Consider the following 20,992-nt stretch of genomic DNA (forward strand, 5'->3'; position numbering starts at 1 on the left):
AAGACGTCTCAGGATGCCTGTTAGGAAGCTGTACCTCCAGGCGCCCTGCGGCCGCTCCTCCCTGATGGGGAGGCCGTGGCTGAGCAGGAGCAGGGCCGGGCGGCGTCGGGGCTCAACTGTAAACCGCCCCGGCACTCGGCTTCCACCTCGGCCTCTTCAGAACCGGGGCCCCTGCTCACCTCCCTCCCGGCCTGGACGGCGGCTTCTCCCCTGGGACCTCAGTCTCCTGGGCTCCACTCCTTCCTGTCCTGTTTCCACTCTGTAGCCAGAGCCCCCACACCACCTCAGGGTTCATGTGACGGCGGGGTCTCCAACACCCCATCCGCCAGGCCCCGGGCGAAGCTGCCAAGCACCGTGGGCCCTGGCTGCCCTCTGCACCCCACCCTCCAGGCCTGAGCATCAGTGGCACCCAGCCCTTCAGCCTCAGTGTCCGCTTTGACTTCTGAATCCTGCTCCATGAAGACCCCCCAGGTTCTGGCACAGCTGCGGGTACCACAGTGGGTGGCTGTTCCACAGTTAATGGTGTGTGGGCAAAGGGGGTGTGGGGGTAAGCACAGCCCTGGAGAGATGGGGGTCCCCACCCTGGCAGGTGGGCCCACACCCATCAGAGGAAGCCTCGCCGGAGTGTCGTCAGGAACTGGTGCGGTGGACGTGGGACCCCAGACATCATCTCAGAGGCTGGTCACAGAGCTGGTGTCCACCGGGACCTGTGGAAACTCGAACTTCCTGTGTCCACAGAAGTTGACTGAGGGCACCACGGGACTCACGACCAAGAGCAGGTTTATTCAGATCCAGGGCAGTTACACGTTTGGTTTTTGGTCACAGGCCCAAAAGGCCGCTGTTCTGAGTTTACATTAAAACACAAAGCCCAACATTTACAGTTTGAAAACTTAAAAAGACAGACACCAAAGGCTTTTAAAAATCTGAGTTGGCATGTGCGTCATCTGCAGGACAAAGGCTGTGGGAGGCCGTGAAGGTCTGTGAACGCGTAGCCTCGTGCAGCTGGAACGTTTGAACGTTACCAAACACTGTCCAAGCACCTGCTCTGAGCAAGGACACAACGGTGCTTCCGACCGCCTCCGGTTGTGACCAGGGCAGGCAGCCCGCCCGCCTGCAGGGACAAAGCCTGCACACGAGGCAGGCCCGCCCGTGACCTGGGGGCGTCCGCACGCCTCTCCTCAGATGCAGATGTGCAGCCCGGACTTGGCAGCAAAATTAGCTTTAAAATCATGAACCAGAGGAGAACCACTTTCTAATTTTTTCAAGGCCTGATTCTTCTTGGGAGCCAGAGGCTGGTCTCCTGTTCTGGGGTCTCACTGGCCCCGCCTCCAGGGCCACGAGGGCATAGACTGGGCCCTGCCGGGAGGCCCAACTCCTGAGCTTCACACAGTGGAGAGAAAGGCACCTCCCTGCGGGGCCTCCGGCCGAGGCAGGGAGCCCACCGCACCACCCTCCCCTCAGGGAGGCCCGGGCCCTGCCCAGCAGGCTCTCATCCTGCCGGCCAGGCCGCAGGAAACCAGCCGAAGAAGCACGGAGGTGACGGGCGTGGGGCATGGGGCACGGGGCGGCCGGCAGCCACACTCAGAGCTGGTGCAGCTTGCCGCGCTCGGTCAGCAGCGTCATGGCCACGGCGTAGAGGACGTAGCCCAGCACGAGGAGCAGGGCGCAGAGCAGAGGCCCGACACAGAAGAGTGAGGCCACCGAGAAGGCCAGCACCAGCGACAGCAGCGTCCGGTAGCTGCCCAAGAAGCGCAGGCTGAGCCGCGGGCCGCGCGCGCGGCTGGCAGCGGGGCCCCGCCCCACGGGGCTCAGCAGGCGCCGGCCTGACAGCCCGGGCTCCAAGAGATGGTAGCGGCAAAAGCTGCCCAGGAAGTCAGCCCGCGAGCACAGCGCCGCCATCTGGCCTGCGAACTGGAGCGACGACAGGCTCAGTGGGCGAGGGGCGGGCTGGCGGGGCCCTCCCCACACTCACCCTGAGGTTGGGGGCTGGCGGGAGGCCCTCGCCACACTCACCCTGCGGTTGATGGCAGACGACAGCTGGAAAAGCGCGCGGACCAGGCTGGCGCTCTCGTAGCTCCGGATGGGCTGCAGCTCCCAGTCGCCCTGGTACTCGATGTCGAAGCGCCGCAGCCCGCTGATGATCTGGGAACGGAGGGTGCTGAGCGCCCGGCCCCGCCCCTCGCCCCGCCCACACCCGGTAGAGGCCCCGCCCCGCCCGCGCACCTGGTAGCGGCCCAGGGGCGTGAGGATGAGCCCGTCGTCGCCCACGATGCAGTCCGGGAGCTGCTTCTTCCCGTTCTCATCCTGCGGCGTCCCCAGGGCGAGCGTCAGCTGGGCGAGCTGGGCCTCGCTGAGCTGCGGGGCGGGACGGACAGAGGGTCTCGTTCGCCGCCCGGGGAGCCACCCCCCACCCCGACTCGTCATCGCCCCTAGGGCGGGGCTGGGCGGGGCGGGGGGCGGCCGGCGCGTACCCGGAACGCCTGGCACAGGTACTCCAGCGCCTTCTCCAGGTACTCGTCCGTCTTGCGGACGCTGTCCTGCCCCATCTCGTCCAGGTCGTTGCCCGCGTAGGAGCCATTGGTGTCCGCGGGGTAGAAGCCCAGCCAGGACAGGAAGGGGCGGCCGGCAGCGCTCTCCCCGCACTGGTCTGAGAGGGACTTGGCCGTCTGCTTGGCCTGCGTGATGAGCTGCGCCAGACGCAGGACCTGCAGGCGGGCAGGCGGGGATCAGTGGGCTCGGCCGCCTGCTGGCGCCCACACGGTGAGTGTTTGCGGCTAAAGCGCACCTTCCAACAGATGCTGAGTCTGTCATCAGCAAAAACTAGACTCCCCCAGCCAAGGCGCGGAGGGGCGTGACCGCGGACCACTCACCAGCGCCCGGACCTCGGGCCCGAACATGGGCGTGTACTTGCAGTCCTGGCCCTCCAGGCTGTACACGTGGCTCTTCACCTTGAAGGAGGCGTCCGTGACGGCCGGCGGCCACGACGACAGGAAGCTGCCGGTGAAGGAGGGCGCCGTGAAGAGCCGGTGCTGCCGCTGAGGGACGCCAAGCTCGGGCTCCAAGAACAGCTGCTCGCCTGGAAGGCAGGACGCCAGCCTGGCTGTGGCTCCAGGAGCAGACGGTCCCCCCAGGAGCCCCAGGGCCGCCAGCAGTGGGTGCCCTCTGCGTGGGGCCTTACCCCGCTGGATCATCTCGGCCAGGTTGGGCTGAGCGAAGACCTTGGCCACGCGGAACACCATGAGCGCGTTCTTGGGGCTGACGAGGTCCGTGCGCAGTGCGCGGTTCAGGAAGCCCAGGAAGAGCTTGGTGTAGATGAGCAGGTTCTCCTGCACGAAGGGAGCCCTGTGGTGGGGTGAGTCAGGGCTCCTCCAGGCTCTGTCTCCCGCACCTCGAGCGGGGTGACGGCAGGGGGCAGTGCAGAGGGCTGAGGGCGGGGTCCTCACGGAAGAGGCCCCTCCCTGGGCAGGGCGGGCGCGGGGCAGGGCTGAGGGGGCTCTGCCTGAGTGCACGTGGAAGGGGTCGACGGGGGGGCGGGGACAGGAGGCCCCCGCAGCGCCCGGGGTGGACTCACCATCTCTCTGACGCGCTGCGGGCCTGGCAGTCGCTGCCCGGGGCCTGCCTCTCGGGCGCGTACCTCCAGGGCTGCAGGTAGCTCAGCCACATCTCCAGCACCTGGTGAGGCGGAGGGGCTGGCGCTGGGGGAGGGCAGGAAAGGGGCCCTGCACTCCCAGGACCCCTGGCCCCTCAGAACAGACCACCTGGCGGGCCCTCCCCCCAGAGATGAGGCTGGGAGCCCACCCACATGGGCAGCTGGGTTCAGGTCAGGGCTGGCAGAACGACCCCCTCCGTCTCCACGCACGGGACGCAGGCGGTGGGGCAGCACTCACAGCTCTGAAGGACGCGTCCAGGGGCCAGTGGTCAAAGCAGTGCTGCAGGAACAGGTACAGCTTCTGCTGGACGAACCTCGGGACGGCGGCCCTGCGGGGGACGAGGGCGTCACCACAGAGCCCAGGCCACAGCCTCCTGTGTGCAGCCCCTTCCTCAGAGAACACCCCAGGGGCACAGCACAGGGGACCCGCACGGCGCCGCTCTGCCAGCCCCCTGCCGGCGTGGGGGATGGGGGCGCAGAGCTGAGGCTGGGCTCTCCTGCCATGGGGCGGGGGAGCGAGACGGGTCTCCCTGCTGCCCCCACCTCCTTGCCAGGAGGGGTCAGGGGACCGTCCCTGCCCATACCCACCTCTTGAACTCCTCTAGGGGGCTGGCAGCGTGGGAGTGGGCAGAGGGAGAGGCCTGCTCAGGCCGCAGGCTGTTGGCGAACGCGTGCAGGTGCTTCAGCAGCAGCCGTACGACCAGCACGTGCTCCTCCGTGGGCATGAAGGACTCCTGGGGGCCGGGCGGGGGCGTCAGTCAACGCCCTGCAGATGTGCCGCCGACGCCCAGGTGGCTCCTGCACTTGGATACCCAGCGCAGCCTGTGACTGGGCTGCAGGCCCACAAGTGCGGGCGGGTCTGAGACCAAGCGGCTGCTCCCCCGCCCACCCCCAGCCACGGGCTTGCCCGCGGTGAGCAGCGCCGAGAGGGGCCCAGAAGACCCAGGCCCACGGCCCGGTCCCACAGGCTGCCGCGGCATGGAAAGGCCGCGCAGGCCCCAGCGACCCCCAGGGCGGTATCCCTTCTGCCTTGTCTACCTTTGGGTCTCTATGTGCTGGACCTGCAACACGCCAGACGGAAGGGCATGCCGTAATGGGAAGGAAAAGCACAGGGCCCCTCCGTGCCGAGCCTGCTCCAGGAGCCCCCGGGCTGCCCCCCGCGCATCTCGACCCCCAGCATTTCTGGGCCCGCTCCTGCCCTCGGCCGGCACCCCCACCGCAGCCTGCGGGCCACCTCCCTGCTGCTCTGTCAGGCACACGGCCTTCTTCAGCGCCTCCTGGCCTGAGGCGGTGCCCGCGGGAGCTTGTGGCTGTTGCCTATGCCCTCTGTCTTCAAGACACCCACGGGCTGGCCCCCCGCTGCGGATGACCCCACTGCTGCCCGGGAAGGCCCTCCCCCGCCCACGGCGGCCCTTCTGGAACCCTCTCTCCCTCCTTTGTGCAGGAGCCAGGCAGGAACGGAGAGTGACATCTCATCCGTGCTCAAATTCAACTTCAGGGCTGCAAGGCCCCACTGAGGGCAACATGGACAGAACGCTGACCGTGAGCGAGGCCCACACTCCCTGGAGGTCCCGCTGGGGAGCAGCGAACCTCGGGAGCCCGCCGGCCCCACCCCCATCCTACTGCCTGCACTCAGTCCCTGGCACTCCTGCCTGAGCAGACTGCAGACTCCACAAAGTCGCCACCCACGAGCCCTGAGGCCTCCTGTCCTCGGTCGGCCCCGGTGCCAGGCCTGTGCTCCTAAGGCCGCACGGCTCTCCCCCACAAATCGGGGCCGAGCACGCAGCACCATGACCCTTGAGGGCTGGACGCCTGGGCTGGCCTGGAGCTTGGCCAGGCAGCGCCGGTGACCCCAGCCCAGCCACCTGGCTGCACCCCGAACCCCAACGGGAGGGCCTGGCTCTGCTCGGAAGGGGCCTCTGCGTCGCCGCGGGGGGTGGGGGACAGGACGCGCGCGGCCAGTACTTGGTGGGCGTGGAGGGCCTGGAGGCTGGGGTGGGCGGGGCTGTGGAGGGCGCGGCAGACGCTGAGCCGGTAGTGCAGGACCTCCAGCTGGGCGCGGAGAAGCCGGCGGGCGGGGAGGGAGAGAGAGAGACAGTGAGAAGGAGCCCCGCAGCCGAGACAATCAACAGCAAGAGCACCCGGCAGGGAGAGCCCGAGCCCTGCAGCAGGCCCCGTGGCCTCGGGCCAGGCACCAGGCACTGCTCGCCCTGCGGCGGCAGAGGAGCCCGAGGGTCCCTGGGGCTCCGTGGTCCACCTGCCCCCGCGCCGCGCAGCTCGTGCGTCTGTGGCCCAGGGAGCCCGGGCCCCTCCCCGGACACGCCGCTGTCACCGGGGCCCACAGGCCCACGCCCAAAACGTAAACATGAGAAGCCGGTTCTAGGCCGAGGCCTCTCCGCCCAGAAGAGAAGAATCAACAATTCACTGGACTTCCTGGGCTGTTCCGAAGGGAGGTTCATCAGCACGTAATGTGATCAATTCCCAGTCAATTCCCAGGTGTTGTGACACCAATGGGAGCCCCAACCTGGAAGCTGTCCACACGGGCTGGTTCCCAGGGGGGCTCCAGGCGGCACACCGCCCACCAGGCCTGTCCTGGACTCCCACCTGGAGACCAGCCCGACCCGCCAGGCCCACGGACACAGCCTCCCATCAGGCCCGCGGCCGAGGCCACACCCACCCAGAGGCCTGGGTCCAAGGGAGGGGCAGCGAGGCTGGCCCACTGTCTGCCCCCTGCCCCGGACTCCTGCCTACCCCCCTCGGCAGCCAGAGCCGCCCCGCACACAGCCTGCCTGCAGGGGCCCCCCCTCGGGCGCCATGCCTCACCCAGGGGACATGCCCGACACCGGGAGACAAGCCAGCCATGCTCTCAGCAAGGAGCCAGGAGGCCTGGGGAACCCATGGGCCCACAGCCGCAGGAGCTCTAGAACAGCAACCCTGGGGCCCCTGCAGCCGGCTTTCCACACAACCTGCCTCCCCACGTGTTATTTTCCTGCCCCAACAGATGGCAGAGAGCAGAAGGTTTCTGGGCAACTAGCCAGGCCTTCCCACTGCCCCAGCCCAGTCCCCGGGAGGAGGGCTAGGCCCCCAGGTGACTGGCAGCCCAGAGCCGCAGCTGAAGACTGGCGTGGGCAGGCTCCCGGGCTCCTGGGCCAGGCGCGCAGCATCGGGCAGAAGCGGGCGGGGCGGGCGCTGGATGGGAGGCCCAAGGTGGAGCCCACCCGGCTCGGCCCTCTCGCCCCTGGGGCGCCCTGTAGAGCAAATCCCCAGGACGGCAGAGGCCGCGGGGCTGGGGGCCCCGAAGCAGCCTGGAGGACCGCGCCTGCAGCAAGGGCAGGGCCTATGGTGGAGCGCCCTGCAGCCCGCCTGCCGCAGCAGAGCCCGCGCCGGCCCCGCCCGGGGGCTGCAGGCCTCCACACACACAGGCAGCCCAGCAAGGGAGGGGGCCGCCCGGGGAGGGCAGGGTGCAAGCCCGGCACACCGCACAAGCCGCCCGCCACCCAGCGCCCGGGGAGGCGAGCCCACAGCCCGCTCTGAGGCTGGAGCGCAGCACAAGCAGCGGCGGCAGCACGTACCTTGGCGTGAGGGGACTGCATCTTCTGGTACATCTCCAGAGAGTAATGGTGCAGCCACATCTCCACAAACACCTGCAAGAGCACGCGCGGGTCACCAGGTCCCCGGCAGGGGAACCAACAAGCTTTCCACCAAGGCTGCTGGGAAAGCGGGACCCGCTGCAGGACGCAGTCAGACCCTCACTCAGCACCGTAAACGAGAAACGACTCAGAGGAGATCAAAGGCCTAAAACAGGAGGCAGAACCGCACAACTCAGCGTCTCTCAACGCTGGACGTGACGATGACCTCCTACATGTGACTCCAACAGCTCAGGCAGCAAAGGGGAAAACCGGACTGCGCTAAAATTAAAAGCTTTTCTGGGACTTCCCTGGGGACCCGCGGTTAAGAATCCGCCTGCCAACGCGAGGAACACAGGCTCAATCCCTGGTCGGGGAGGACCCCACGTACCGCGGGGCACCTGAGCCACATGTGCTGAGCCCGTGCGCGGAAAGCTGGCTCCCCCGCGAGAGAAGCCACAGCCAGACAGTGGCCCTGCGGCCAGCAATGAGGGCCCGGCATGGCCAAGCGAGGGTAACTTCAGTAAGCGTTAGTTTAAAAAACTATCTTTTGTGCATCAAAAAATATGACGCGTAGGGTAAAACAGCAACTCACAGAACGGGGAAAAGGCTGGCCAACTGTGTCCCCGACGATGCTTAACACGCAGCTCATACAGAGACCGCTGGGAAGCCAGTAACAAGAAAAGCGTCAACTCCAAACCCGGCGAAGGACTCGAGCAGACACTCCTCCAAGACACACACGTGGCCAACGAGGGCGAGAAAGGCAAACAGGCCAGTCACCGCGACTAGGACACCGCAGTCAAGAACCAGAGCACACGAGCGTCCCGAGGACGCAGAGCAACTGGAGCCCGTGCGCCCCGCCGGGGGCGAGGAGAAACAGCTCAGCCACCGGGGAAAACAGCACGGCAGGCCTCAGAAGCCCCGCAGAGGGCAAGGCTCAGCAGGACAGTCCCAGCAGCCAAGACCGAAGGCAGCCCACGTGTCCATCAAAGGGACAGACACACGACACACGGCCACGTGCAGCAGGTCTGCACTTGGCTTCAGACGGAAGGGCGCTCTCAGCCACCACGCAGACGAGCCTGCGGCCCCTGCTAAGGGAAGTGAGGGCAGCGAGCCAGAGGCGCTGCGGACGCCCCAACAGAGGCACCAGCGAGGGATCTGTCACGGGACCAAGTGGGACGTGGGTGCAGGGCTGGCGGGGCGCAGAGGGACTGCTGTCTGATGACAGACGCTGGGTCTCACAGATGGAAGGTTCTGGAAACTCGTTACGACACTGCAAACACCCTAACGCTACGTGACCGTCGCCTTAAAACGTTTCAGACTTACGTTCCACGTTACACGTATTTTACCACGGTTCCAAAAAACCCCAGAACCCCATCGTGGCCACACTCCAGGTTCTGAACAAGCCAGCTGTGGTGACACCCGCAGCCCCGGAGTCCAGCCGCAGGGCCAGCAGGCTCTCTGGGGCCGGCTCAGGGCACAGGCGCGGGGCTGCCTGCCACCCACACGGGGGCCCTGCAGGGAGGGATGGGCCTGCTGACCAAGGGGAGGCCCTGTGCCTCAGTGCCCGAGACACGCTGGTGGCCAGAGAGGGCGAGCCCGGCCACGGAAACGGAGGCTGGAGAGCCATCATGTCACCAGGAGAGGAGACTAGAGCTCCACGGACGGGGCGGGGGCAACACTGCCAGTGACACAAGACAACAGCGGGCAGACGCCTTCCCGGCTGTAACACCCCCCTCACCAGGCGCAGCCTCGGCCCTACCCGCGGGGTGGGCGGCGCCCAGCACCAGACCGGCTCCCGCAGACGGCCGTGCTCACCTGGAGCAGCGTCTCCGACCGCCAGATCTCGTGGGAGGCGGGGTCCGCGTTCACCGACGTCTGGTGGGAGACGTGCCGCTTCAGGAGGCTGGTGTGGTGCAAGCCGTAGGACGCAAAGGGCACAGCCGGCGTCCTGCGGGCAGACACAGAGTGCGTTGGGTGCGGGGGCAGGCCCAGCCGAGCTGCCTTGCGTGAACACAGGGGAGGAGGCTGCCTTCAGGGCCGCCCCGAGGAGCAAGGCGGGAAGACCTGAGAAGCATCAGCTGGCACTGCCCGTCCACAACAGGCCCGGCCGAGGACCGCAAGGGACGCAGACGCCGCCCACTAGGTCCCCCAGGTCCATTACCTGAGACCCAGGCACTTATTCCCCTTCCCTGGAGGAGGGCCGCATCGTCCCTCAGCCCGGCCAGCGTCTGACCACGTGGGACACCTGAGGAACCAGGGCAAGGGTGCGGCGCACACCCCGCCATCAGGGTTGGGACCCTCCGGACGACGGGGAGACAGCCGCGAACGGAGGCAGGGGGCTGGTGAAGCCCGAGGGGGCTGTGGGGCCGGGCTGGCGGGCCCTGCTCTGCAGGAAGGCCGAGGAGACCACGGCTTTCGGAAAACACTCAAGAGTTATGGCGTGACAACCACGTGTCTTGTAACTTGTTCAAACAGCTCAGGAAAACACACACAGATTTGCAGAATAAAACAACTTGGAAATCAGGTGGGTGAAGGGCCTATGAAAGTTCCGTTACACATAACAACTTGTAAAGCCTGAAATTATACCTTAGAAGGAGCAAGCCAAATCCGGCCCAGAAGTCCACCTGGCAGCTGAAGCCTGTCTGGGGCTGTGAATGTCCCCCCAGCCCTGCTCCACGCCCCCTACTTGTCCTGTCCCATCCTCAGGGCCCCTGCCGCTCAAGTGTGGGGTGACCCAGCACGTGCCAGCACATGGGGGTGGTGGGAGGACTCCGCAGGAGAGAGCCTGCAGCCCGAGGCCCAGGATGGGGGACCGCGGGCCCCGCACCGGCGTCTCTGCCCCAGCATCCAGCTCAGCAGAGGCCGCAGCCCAGCACCACCCCGCCCCGTCCTCCACGGCCAGGACCGTTGGCTGCCCCTAGGTCCGAGTCCCTCACCAGCTGGTCTCCGCCTGGCCTGGACTCGGGTGCCCCATGGGGAGAGGGCAGCCACAGGCGGAACACGGCCCGGGCCCATTACTGAGGCCAAATAACCTGCCGCTTCAGGGAAGCCCGGGCCAGGGCGGCCGGGCCGTGGAGCCTTAGGCCGCGAGAACGCGGACAAGGCTGAGCGCCCTACACACAGGGCAGCACCACCATCCCGAGGGCGACGCTCCGCTAGGAGGAAGGTGCCCACGGGCATCGCGGGCACTGGCCGGGAGCCTCACCTGGGAGCCGGTGAGGGGCTGGGCCCCCCTGGGCTGGAGGAGAGCGGGGGCAGCACGCTGCCTTCCGTGGGCAGGAACCACGCCAGGTACCTATCCACCAGGATGAAGTAGGCGCAGTCGGAGGTGCGGACGTGGAGAGCTCCGGGGGGTGGCTGCAAGCAGAGCCCCATGAGCGCGGCCACGGACCCCGCCCCCAGGGGCTGCCCCTGCCCGGAAGGGACCCCCTGCAGGAAACCCCCCGGGCCAGCACTCGGGGCACCCGCCCGCCCCCACCCATCACCCTCGCTCGGGGAGGGCGGGCTGAAGGGCGAAGGCTGTGGGCTCAGGGGGCACGGGAGACGGCCGGCCCAGCCTGCCTGGACAGGAGCCCTGGGCACCCCCGCCCCGCCCCCAGGGGGCTTCAGCCCTCCTTACCTTCTGAGCAATCAGGCTCAAAGCAAAGAAGAACATGTAGTACTCGAAGGGATCTGCGGGCCACGTCAGGGGGCAAACGGCAGGGCGGCCCCTCCCCGCCTGGTGCCGGCTCCCCCACCCCCCGCCTCCCACGGCCGACAAAGGATACTGAGGGCCAGGTACAGGCCGAGGCCCCCAGTGGGGGGCAGCTGCAGCTTGTTGTGGTACAGGGGACTGTCGGGAAGCACGCGCTCCTGGATGGACGCCTTCACAGGCCCCTGCAGACAGGGGCGGCCTGGGGAGGCTGCGGCGGAGCCCAGCCCTGACCCCGCCGGGGAACCTTGCTGTCCCCTGCCCGTCGCGCGCTCTCCCCACGTCCCCACCAGGCCCGCCGCAGCAGGGCGCATCTCGGCCCAGCCAGGCACGCGATGGATCCCATCTGTTGTGCTTCTGAGCCCCGTGAGCAGGCCTGCCTTTAACTCGCCCCACAGAACTGCAGACTCAGTAAAACAAAGCCTCTAGGCACGTGCCCTGGCACTCAGCTGGAGGCCACTGGGCCTTGCCACCGCAGGGTTCAGATCACCTCTGGGAAAAACGTAACTGCTGAGGTTCCAATGTGTGATGCCTCCTGGGTCAGACACCAGGATGCTCTGGCCCCTGTCCCAACCCTTTGGGCCCGTCCCCTGCCAACACCATGGCCACGAGCCCACCTTCACCGTCATGGCTTACTTACAGGCAGGTAGGAGACAGGAAAATCAAACTTGTAGTCCTCGGCCTGAAGCTTATACACCAGCTCCATCATCGGGCCTCTGAACAGCAATGACGGAAGAGGACAGTGAGCGGCGGACCAGACGGGCCCCGAGGACGTCCGACCCCGCGGCGAGACGGCCTACCCAGGCGCCAGGAACTCCATGGCCATGCTGTGCTCCACGGGGCTGACGCGGCCCTGCAGGCAGCGCAGGTTCCACCCGGGCAGGACGCCGTCCAGGCTGCCGAAGATGCTCTCGACCAGCCACGGGAAGACACTGTGCAGCTCCTGCAGCGGCGGACACTCAGAGCGGACCCTCCAGGCGGCCCCGCCAGCCTCCCCGCCCGGCCTGCACCCGGGGCCCGCTCCCCGGTCCGGGGCAGCCGTGGTGATGTGGCTGCTGCGTGTCTGGCTCTACCCGGCACGGCGGACCTCTGTGCTGGACGCAGCTCGGGCAGGCGCGGGGAGGGACGCCCGGCCTCCATCTGCCCCACGCTAGTAGTGCCGCCCATGTGACAACCATAACCGCCTCCAGACACTGCCAACGGCCCCTGTGGGCCCGCAGCTGAGAAACCCCAATCTACGTGCTCTCGTGCTTACACATCACAGATGTGAATTGCACCCGGGGTCAGGCCTCTGCAGGAAACGCTCGGAGGTGGGAGGGGGGCTTGCAGACCCTCCTCTGGGAGCACGTGAGACACAGCCCCATAAGAAACAGACAGCGGAGCCTTACCTTTGCTGGAAAGTCCTCGATGACTTTAACCAAGTCTTGGCAGCGCTGTGCAAAGGGCTTGTTCATAGAGTCGGCTTTCAGGCTGGCCTAGGAGACAGAGCCGACCAGAGCGCGGTGAGCACCCTGCTGGGAGTCAGACCGGAAGTCCAAGCGACAGGCAGGAGTCACACATGAAAGGCTCGCGTCATCCCGACCAGAAAAGAGAAGGCCCTGTGCGCGTGGATGAAGGTCAGCAGGAAAGGCCAGGCTTCACCCAGGGAACGCAAGGCCCCGGCCGTCTCCACACAAGGGTGGGGTCCACAGCGTCTCGGTCAGAGGCGAGACCCCGCTGTGAAGGCTGGAGCTGGATCTGCTGCCTTTCGGGGGACACCAGGAAGACCCTGCTCCCAGATCAACACCCATAGGAAAGCGCAGGCCTGGCACCCCAGCAGAGCAGGGGCCTTCCGATTGTCACCAACAGCAAGGTCATCAGAACCCCTCGCCTTCATGCAAAGATTTACGAGACGTGACGATGCAGGTGTCCATTCTTCGCCCTTGTCCCCCCCAGCCGGGGAAACCGGGGACAGACGTTTCTACGACCCCTCTTGTAAGTGAAAAAACTGGGGCTCGGCGGCTGCATAAACCAGCGCCCGCCAGAAGGGGGCAGGCTCGTGCCTGAGGGACCTAACGGAGTCCACTGTTCTCCAGCACGTCGCCTTGAAAGCAGGCGCTGCTGAGTTCTCCAGTCCGTCTGCTACAGAACTCCGGTCCTGTGGGCCCTCGGCGGGCAGCAGACACTTACCAGCAGGAAGCTGGGCTGCTGCAGGTGGGGGAACGCCATGGCAGCCTGCCTCGCAGGGTCCGGAGCGGCCGTCGTAGGGGACCACTGCAGGGACAGAGACGGAACCTCAACAACAAGGTTATCGCAGCACTTCACAAAGCTCAAGCAAGGCCCACGTTCTGCAGAGTGCTGCGCACGTGCAGGCCACAGTGGCCAGCTCCAGAGCCAGGACCGTGGGGGTGAGCCTGTGGTAAAGCAGGGCACCGGCCACATGCCAGGCCTGGTTCTGGCGGCTCAGCATCCGTTCCTCATTTACTCCTCAGGGCCAGGCAGGCAGGATTCTAAGGCCAGCCCTGCCAGAGTCCCGTCTCCGGTTGTTCAAATGCTCTTTGAAAGGGGTTTTACAGACAGGTTAAAGTCTCAAGCGTGACAACCATAAGATTCAGAGTAGTCCTGGCTAACAGGCAGCAAGGAAATGGGGACCTTGGTTCCACCCTGCAAAAAGACGGATCCGCCGGCAACCTGCGTAACCCTGGAAGCAGGTTCTTCCTGCACCTGCAGAGGAGAGCAGAGCCAGCCAGCACCTTGAGGTCAGCCTTGAGACGCCCTCCGCTCAGCCAGCCGGGCCCTGTGTCCTCAAATACAACCATGAGGTGCCAACGGATGCAGTTTTAAGCTGCGAAGCCTACTAAGCAAGAATAGAAGGCGCATCCTCACGATGACCTGTGGGACGAGGTCAGTGCTGAGGGAAATGGAGGCACAGCCAGGACACGCCTCCTCACTGCTCTCTAGACAAAGGCTCTGTCCTCCCTGCGCCCTCTGAGAAGGGAGCAGGGATGGGACGAGCACGCTCTGCCAGCAGAGCCTCTGAACGGCCACTAGAAAATCAGGGGCAGCTCTCCGGACTCCCACTCCCTGTGCCTGTGGGGCAGAACCCGAAAACACGCAGACCGAGCAGAGTCACAGCCTCCGCGCCCCTTGACGGCCCTCCTGGCACAGCTCTGCCCACGGCCACGCAACAACGCTGCAGGGGCGCCTGGCAGGCAGGCCACGTGGGTGGAGGGGCCGGGAGGGCATCTCTGCCACTGGGCATCACGAACACTGCCCCGAGACCAAGGGCGCTGGACTCCCGCCCCCAGCCCCGTCTGCAGGAAGCTGGAGTCTGCCTGGCCCCCTGCGTCACAGAAGAGCCGGCACAAGCAGCTGCTGGTTAGGAAAGTCTGGTGCACACTCCTGAGTTGTTCACAGACGCTACAACTGCCAGCAGAAGGGAAGAGCCAGCTGCACAGTGACCGCACTGCAGTCATGACACGAGGCGCTCCGTCCACAGCCAGCAGTTCTGAGAACCGGCCTCAAGACAACGGGACGGACGCTGCTGCTGCTAAGTCACTTCAGTCATGCCCGACTCCGTGTGACCCCATAGACGGCAGCCAACCAGACTCCCCGTCCCTGGGATTCTCCAGGCAAGAACACTGGAGCAGGTTGCCATTTCCTTCTCCAATGCATGAGAGTGAAAACGGAGAGTGAAGTTGTTCAGTTTTGCCTGACTCTTAGCCACCCCATGGACTGCAGGCCACCAGGCTCCTCCGTCCATGGGATTTTCCAGGCAAGAGTACTGCAGTGGGGTGCCACTGCCTTCTCCGGGACGGATGCTGCCATTCATCATAACCTACGTCTCTGTGGGCATCAAAATAACTGTAGCTTGCTCTGCCTGTATATGTAAACAGGCTAAAACTGTCAGCAAGAAGATGCTACAGACTCACGCCTGCATCTTGCACCCGAGGAACACGGTGCCCTAGGTCCACAGGAAGCGGTTTCGGAAGACAGGCTTCTGCCGCCAGCCCCAAAGAAATGGAGCACTGGCCGGGGGATCTGTAAACAGGCCCTTCGCCCTTTCCTGTCTGCCCATTTCTGTCCTGCTCAGACCTTGTAGAAGTGAGGTGACCTGATGGCATGCAACCTAACTCCTGACTCAGGATGTACTGAATGCCCACAAAACCCTGCCTAACTTGTTGATTCTTTTCCTAGATTAAAAAAGAGCAGGAATGAAAAAGAATGACCAGCTCTCTGCCCCCAGGTTCCCTCTGGCAATCCTGCAGATGAGCAGGCAAGACAACAGCTGAAAAACAACCAGGAGACCGCCAGCCTGCAACAGATGGAAAGTGACGCAGAGCCTGACGTCCTGCCGCAACGATTCTGAGATTCTTTCCCCTTATCCCTTTAAAAACTGTCACTGCGGAGCATAATCTTCAGAATCGGCTCTGGGACACGAGTCTGGCTTCTCCAGCTTTCTGATTAAAACAACCTTTCTTTTCTCCTGACACTTGCCTTTGGAGTATCCGCTATCGAGCTGTAAGTAGTCAAATTTCGGTCCAGCAACACTGAGTCTGCTCAACTCCTAATTAAACTAAATATCGGCTTCAGTTTTAAGAATGACTTAAAACGCTCCAGTCCTGAACCAAGCGCTCCAGACAACACCGTGCACTACTCAGAAAAGATCAAAGCGGCATAAAACCCTGCACTGCGGGTCGAGGGCAGAGCTCCCGAGATGACGAGGTGAAAGCTGCTTCTTCCTCGGAGAAAGTTGGAAGAGGGCGCGGCTGAGTGAGCCCGAGGCGCCCAACCGGGGAATTTCGGGGAGAGGGCAGAGTCCCGATTCTCCCGCCGCGCCGCCTGCTCTGGGCACCCAGCCTCCGCTTCAGCCCGCCACTTCCGCACTCGCTGCCGTCAGGAGCGCCTTCCGACCCGGCTTCGGGGTCCCTTCTGGAGCCGCAGCCCTGGCGGCGCCCATCTCGTCGGGGCCTTCCTCCGGCCGCGCAGCGAGCAAGACGCCCTGCCGTCTGCGGCTCGCCACTACCCGGCGACCCTCGGAAGCCGAGGCTCCGCACGGCCAGCACACCCGGGGCGGGGGCGGGCGTCAGGCCGAGACCCACCCCTCGCCCCCCACAGCGCTCGCCGGGGAGCCCCAGGCTGTCGGTCCCCCACCGCGCGCAGGAACGTTAACCGGGCGCCCGCCTGGGCGAGGCTCGTGAGGCGCGCGTGAGGGCGCGGCGCTCGACGCCCCGGTCCGATGCCCGGGGCTCGCTTGGGAACGGAGCCGACTTCCGCGGAGGTTTGGGGCGGCCGCCGGGACGCTGGTCCCGCCGCGCGCCACTCCCACCACTCACCTGAGGAACCCGCAGCGTCGCCCACTTCAGGGAAGGAAGCCGCCATTCGGCGACTAGGCGCCGAAATGTCGTCATCAAGCTGCGCGCGTCGCGTCCCCCCGGCGTACGTGGTGAAAGGCGCGTGCGCAAAGCCAAGCCCCGCCCCCAAACCCCGCCCCGCGGGTTTATGGGAAGCCCGCCTCGGAACGCGCGCGCGCGCGTGCTGCGGGTCCTGGCGGCAAGGGCCGCGCGTGCGCAAGAGAAGCGGCCTCGCGTTAAGATTAGGTCCTAGAGGCGCGCCCCCTACCAGGCGCAACAGCCGCGCGCCGGGCCTGGCGGGCATTTATTGGGCGACCGCGGAGCTCTGCGTGCGGGCTTCCTGCGGAGCGCGCGCGGGAGCCCAGTCGCTAAGGCGCGGGTGCTCCGCACATCCGCCGCCGCCCGGACCCGAGCACCGGACGACGGAGCCGGTAGGGGGCGCGGCGGGGACCGGGCGGCGCGCACCTCCACGGTTCCTCAGATGGCGGCCGCGGGCGCGGGGCCGGGCCCCGGGCCGGGGGCGCCCCCGGGGCTGGAGGCGGCCCTGCAGAAGCTGGCGCTGCGGCGGAAGAAGGTGCTGAGCGCCGAGGAGATGGAGCTGTTCGAGCTGGCGCAGGCTGCGGGCGGCGCCATGGACCCCGACGTGTTCAAGTGAGCGCCCGGGGGAGCCGGGTCCTCCGGGGCGGCCGGCCCGGGCGAGGAGGGCTCACTGCCGCCGCGTGTGTTCTCGCCAGGATCCTGGTGGACCTGCTGAAGCTGAACGTGGCGCCCCTCGCCGTCTTCCAGATGCTCAAGTCCATGTGCGCTGGGCAGAGGGTGGCGAGCGACTCCCAGGATCCCACGGCCGCGCCCCTGCCCACGCCCAGCGTGCCTGAGACCCGAGGTCAGAGCCGGGCCAGGGCGGCGGGTGGGCATCTCCTGGCACTGGGCGCGTTTGGTCCCTAGTGGCCAGACCTTTCTGTTGTTCTTGACCCAGAACTCGGTGGGCACATCCGATGGCTGGCCCCTTGGGCTCCAATCCCCAGCTTGGACTTTGCCATCTACCACCCTGGAGCGTGCCCGTCCACATAGGGAGGGTGCAGGGTGGGAGGCCCAAAGCCGGCTAGACCTCACTGGGACTCTGCGACCCGTTTCTCCCCAGCTCTGCACTCAGGGCTTTTCCCCACGAAGCTGGGAACAGGCGGCTTTGGATCCTTCCTCCCTGCGGCTGTGGCCTGTACTGAAGTCCTCAGGGAGCAGGGCGGGCAAAGGCTTTCCTGTGCTTGCTTGTTGGCCCCCTACCCGGCCCAGGTCCTGCTGAGTCTGGACAGTGAAGCTTCCCTCTGTGGGCAGCTCCTGGCTGGTAGGATGCAGAGGGCCTGGGGTGCTGCTCAGTCTGGAGGTTGTGGCTGGGATGAGCAGGGGCTGGTGACCAGGTTGTCACAGTGGAGCTCTAATCCATTTGGCGTGTCCCTTCTCCTCCATATTCCAGGCACACTTGAGATGCAGTTGAATCTCCGGGCCGACTCCTTGGCCAGAAACTTTCTGAGAAGGGGCTTTCGGGGCAGAGAGCAGCTGGGCCCCTGGTTGGGAGCGCCAGGGCCCTGGGCGCCCGTGTCCCTGTCCTGAGAGGCCCCCTCCTGGGCGCTGCGGTGCAGGCCTCCCCACTGATGCTCCCTGTCTGCTCTCTTTGTCTCTCTCTGACCTCCAGAGGCCTCCTTTCTCTCTGCCCGGAGCCGTAGCCCCCCTGCGAGGCCCTCCTTTTCCTGCGCCCCGCAGCCTGCGGCCTCTCCGGTTCTGCTCCACGGCCCAGCTGCCGCGCACTCGCCTCTCTCTCCGGGGCCCCCCGGTTCCCTCCGGTTCTCTTGCTGCCTGTTCTCTCCTTTTGCAGGTTGCGTTTATTGGTTTATTTTGGGGGGTTGGTACTGTTTCCACGGAAACCACCATAGCCTCCAGAAAGAGCAGCTCTGGGCTGCAGGGGCGCGTGTGGGGCTGTCAGCCCCTGAACTGGCTGTCTGGAGCATCAGTCCCCGGGGTCCCCCTTGCCTGGTTCCCGAGCCGGGGATGTGGCGACTCCGGCCCTCGCTCAGTGCCAAGAGCACAGCGGGGCAGATGCGCTCTTCTCCAGCTGCACCCGGCCTGCCGGGTACATCCACGCCGGGACCGTTACCCAGAGGTGTGGGTCGAGGGTTAAGGGGCACATGTGCAGCCTGCGTTGTGCATTGGGCGTTCAGTGACTGGTCTGCAGCACCGGTCAAGCCCCTGCTGGGTGCGCCCCACGCCCCCGCCGCCCGCTGGTCCTGGCCACCAGACCCCGCCAGCCTGTGCAGCAGGTGGTGGGGCTGCAGTGGTCTCCCCACCTCATCCCACAGCCTGTCACTGATACCTGGCCTCGGCAGCTGGCCGACTCCACAAGGGGCGCTCTCACCACCCAGGAGAAAGCTCTGGGCTTTCCTGGTTTTAGTTTCCACTCAGCACTGCGGCAGAGCCCGTAGCGGGGGTTAGGGGCTCCCCAGCTTCAGGGACCCCCAAGTCACGATGCAATGGGCCGCTGTTTGGGGGGTTCGCTTCATTAGGGGAGTGAGCCGGCAGTGACTCGTTCAGTGAGGATGACGTGGTTCACTGGCATCGCCGACTCCATAGACACAAGCCTGAGCAAACCCCAAGACGGTGAAGGACAGGGAGGCCTGGCGGGGTCCGTGGGGTCACAACTTAGTGACCGAGCAACGACAATAAACCGTTGTCTGTCTTGACCCTTAAGAGGGCCCTACAGGAACTGGGCTTTACCCTTGGCTCAGCCTCAATCCTCTTTTAAGTCTGTTCCATCTGACCTAACGGCCACATCAGAGGAAGCTGAGCAGGCGTGACGAGCTCTGAGCTCCCAGACGTGCCTTGCTGGGTCCAGCGGACTCGAGGCCTGAGTGGGTCCCCCCACAAGCCCCAGGGCTGTGCGGCTCCTTTAGGTGCCGAGAACCACCCTGAGCTGGATGAAGGGCCCGCTTCCGTCCTGAGGTGGTTTTCCTGACACTTCTGATGACTTAAGGGTGGCATCGGTTTCTTATTTCCGGGTTCATCAGCCTCACTAGGTTTAAAGGTGAATGTCACTTTGAGTCCCTTACTTTCCTCTCATCCTTGAGTATCTGGGGCCCTGGTCCTCCTCGGTGGGGGTCAGGAAGCGCACGTCTGCAGGCCCCGGAAGCAGAGCTGCAGAATGAGGCCCGCATGGCGGCCCACCTGTTGCTCTGGGAGCTGCCCCTGCACCCCCTTGAGTGGCGCTCAGGCCCCAGGGTGAAGCCATAGGCTCCCAGACCTGACTCGGCCTGGCCCAGGCCAGGTGGGGAAGCGTGGCTTCTCCAACTGGGTGACCCTGTGGGGTGGGGGCCATGCACAAACAGGACCAGAAGGCTGGCGTCTGTACTGGGAAGAAGGGCGGGAACAGCCCTCTTGGCTCATTTTGGTGGCCCCTGGACAGAGCTGGCCCTGCGTCACCCCACCACATGCTCCAGTCTGCTTCCGCTCAGCGCTGGGTGACCGTGCCTACACCTTATTCGAATTGAGTTCACATGGGGAGACCAGCTATCAGGCTTCCAAGCTGGGGCCACTGCAAACGCCCCCCAGCCCTGTGCCAGGTGGCTCAAACCTACTGTTGTTTGATGGAGAACTTCCAGAGACTCCGGGAAGGGCGGCCCTGTCTCTGCAGGCGTGCCGGTGTCAGGATCAGATCTGGTGCCGTCCATGGCGCAGGCCCCTGCTCCCCACTGCAGGCTGCGGGGCTAGGAACCAGCGTGGAGCCCGGGTTCCCGCAGGGGGCAGGCAGCCGCGGCCAGGGGAGAACCCGGGCTGAGGTGCGTTAGCGGGGCGGGCGGGCCAGGCATGCCGGCTCCCCCGGGTCCTGTAAGCTAATGCCACTGCCAGAACCAGCGCAGCCCAGCCACAGCTGCAGACCTTGCCAGCCGATGGCCAGGGGGAAGTGGTTGGAGCCGCGCTCTGCAGCTGAGCGTGGCTGCCCTGTGGAGCCTCAGGGGAGTCCAGTCTCGGGGCCGGTGGTCCTGGATGTCTGTGGAACACAGAGGGGAGAGGGAGCCCACCGAGAGGAAGCACTTCCAGGACCGGGTCCAGAAGCTGGCCTGACGTGCTTCCCGCATCAGCGGGCTGCTGGGAGCTGGTCGCAGGGCCAACGCACTGAGCTTGCCTGCGCTGCCCCCGGGCCTCTGCCTGGCTGCTGACGCCTGTGCTCTGCGTCCCTCAGGGAGAAACAAAGGCGGTGGTGCCCTGGGCGGAGGCCCGGCGCTGGCAGAACGCGGCGGCCGGGACGGACCAGGCCAGAGGATGCCCCGCCAGCCCAGCGCCTCCAGGCTGCCCAAGGGGGGCGGGCCAGGGAGGAGCCCCCCGAGGAGCAGCACCTGAGCGCCCCCCGGCAGGTGGCTCTCTGTCCCTGTGGCTAATAAACCGCTGAAACCCAAAGTCCACTCCAGGCGTGTTCTGTCGGCCGAGTTCAGGCACAAGCGTTTAGACGTGGCTCTGGGTGCCGTCTTCGCCACCCGCCTCCTGGGCCTCTTTGGAGCCAGCAAGGAGCGCGCGTCTTGCGGGCCTCTCGCACTGTCACCGAGGCCCTCCTCGGCACCAAGGGCAGCAGTGCTGTGAGCACAGGAGCGTGGTGAGCGACGGCTGCTAACCCTCCGTGGTCATGAACACCAGAGAAGTGGGTAAG

At 65.8% G+C, this 20,992-nt stretch overlaps 2 protein-coding genes across 5 annotated transcripts; one reads left to right on the forward strand and one right to left on the reverse strand.

Annotated features, from left to right (window-relative positions):
* Window positions 1–763: 763 nt before the first annotated feature.
* Window positions 764–16,406, reverse strand: SMPD4 (sphingomyelin phosphodiesterase 4). 2 transcript variants are annotated; one of them, XM_070385710.1, is made up of 20 exons: window positions 16,285–16,406; window positions 13,139–13,222; window positions 12,358–12,444; window positions 11,770–11,912; window positions 11,610–11,685; window positions 11,046–11,154; window positions 10,898–10,950; window positions 10,484–10,635; window positions 9,094–9,226; window positions 7,222–7,293; window positions 5,615–5,701; window positions 4,238–4,383; window positions 3,888–3,978; window positions 3,572–3,672; window positions 3,179–3,342; window positions 2,871–3,076; window positions 2,472–2,705; window positions 2,224–2,355; window positions 2,014–2,142; window positions 764–1,911 (listed from the first exon to the last, which is right to left on the reverse strand). In XM_070385710.1, exons 1-20 carry the CDS (start codon window positions 16,357–16,359, stop codon window positions 1,582–1,584), a joined length of 2,604 nt encoding a protein of 867 aa, XP_070241811.1. In that variant the 5' UTR covers window positions 16,360–16,406; the 3' UTR covers window positions 764–1,581. The 2 variants fall into 2 exon arrangements, with proteins under 2 accessions (XP_070241811.1, XP_070241812.1); XM_070385711.1 differs by lacking the exon at window positions 5,615–5,701.
* Window positions 16,407–16,476: 70 nt separating this feature from the next.
* Window positions 16,477–20,745, forward strand: MZT2B (mitotic spindle organizing protein 2B). 3 transcript variants are annotated; one of them, XM_070385713.1, is made up of 4 exons: window positions 16,489–16,953; window positions 17,037–17,185; window positions 17,993–18,172; window positions 20,531–20,745. In XM_070385713.1, exons 1-4 carry the CDS (start codon window positions 16,784–16,786, stop codon window positions 20,686–20,688), a joined length of 657 nt encoding a protein of 218 aa, XP_070241814.1. In that variant the 5' UTR covers window positions 16,489–16,783; the 3' UTR covers window positions 20,689–20,745. The 3 variants fall into 3 exon arrangements, with proteins under 3 accessions (XP_070241813.1, XP_070241814.1, XP_005903348.2); XM_070385712.1 differs by lacking the exon at window positions 20,531–20,745 and having other exon boundaries at window positions 16,477–16,953; window positions 17,993–20,524; XM_005903286.3 differs by lacking the exon at window positions 17,993–18,172 and having other exon boundaries at window positions 16,513–16,953.
* The last annotated feature ends 247 nt before the right edge of the window (window positions 20,746–20,992 follow it).

This window comes from Bos mutus, chromosome 17 (assembly GCF_027580195.1).
Source record: "Bos mutus isolate GX-2022 chromosome 17, NWIPB_WYAK_1.1, whole genome shotgun sequence".
NCBI classification, from domain to species: domain Eukaryota; kingdom Metazoa; phylum Chordata; class Mammalia; order Artiodactyla; family Bovidae; genus Bos; species Bos mutus.

Bases quoted from the DNA above. Each gene is read 5' to 3' on its own strand.
- SMPD4 (XM_070385710.1), bottom strand. From the start codon at position 16,359: ATGACGACATTTCGGCGCCTAGTCGCCGAATGGCGGCTTCCTTCCCTG. The intron at 3,979-4,237 runs GTGGGTATGGGC...CGTCCCCCGCAG, and splicing joins CCCCTAGAGGAGTTCAAGAG to GGCCGCCGTCCCGAGGTTCG. The intron at 2,143-2,223 runs GTGCGCGGGCGG...CTCCGTTCCCAG, and splicing joins CGCCCCTGGGCCGCTACCAG to ATCATCAGCGGGCTGCGGCG.
- MZT2B (XM_070385712.1), top strand. From the start codon at position 16,784: ATGGCGGCCGCGGGCGCGGGGCCGGGCCCCGGGCCGGGGGCGCCCCCG. The intron at 16,954-17,036 runs GTGAGCGCCCGG...TGTTCTCGCCAG, and splicing joins ATGGACCCCGACGTGTTCAA to GATCCTGGTGGACCTGCTGA. The intron at 17,186-17,992 runs GTCAGAGCCGGG...TCTGACCTCCAG, and splicing joins CAGCGTGCCTGAGACCCGAG to AGGCCTCCTTTCTCTCTGCC.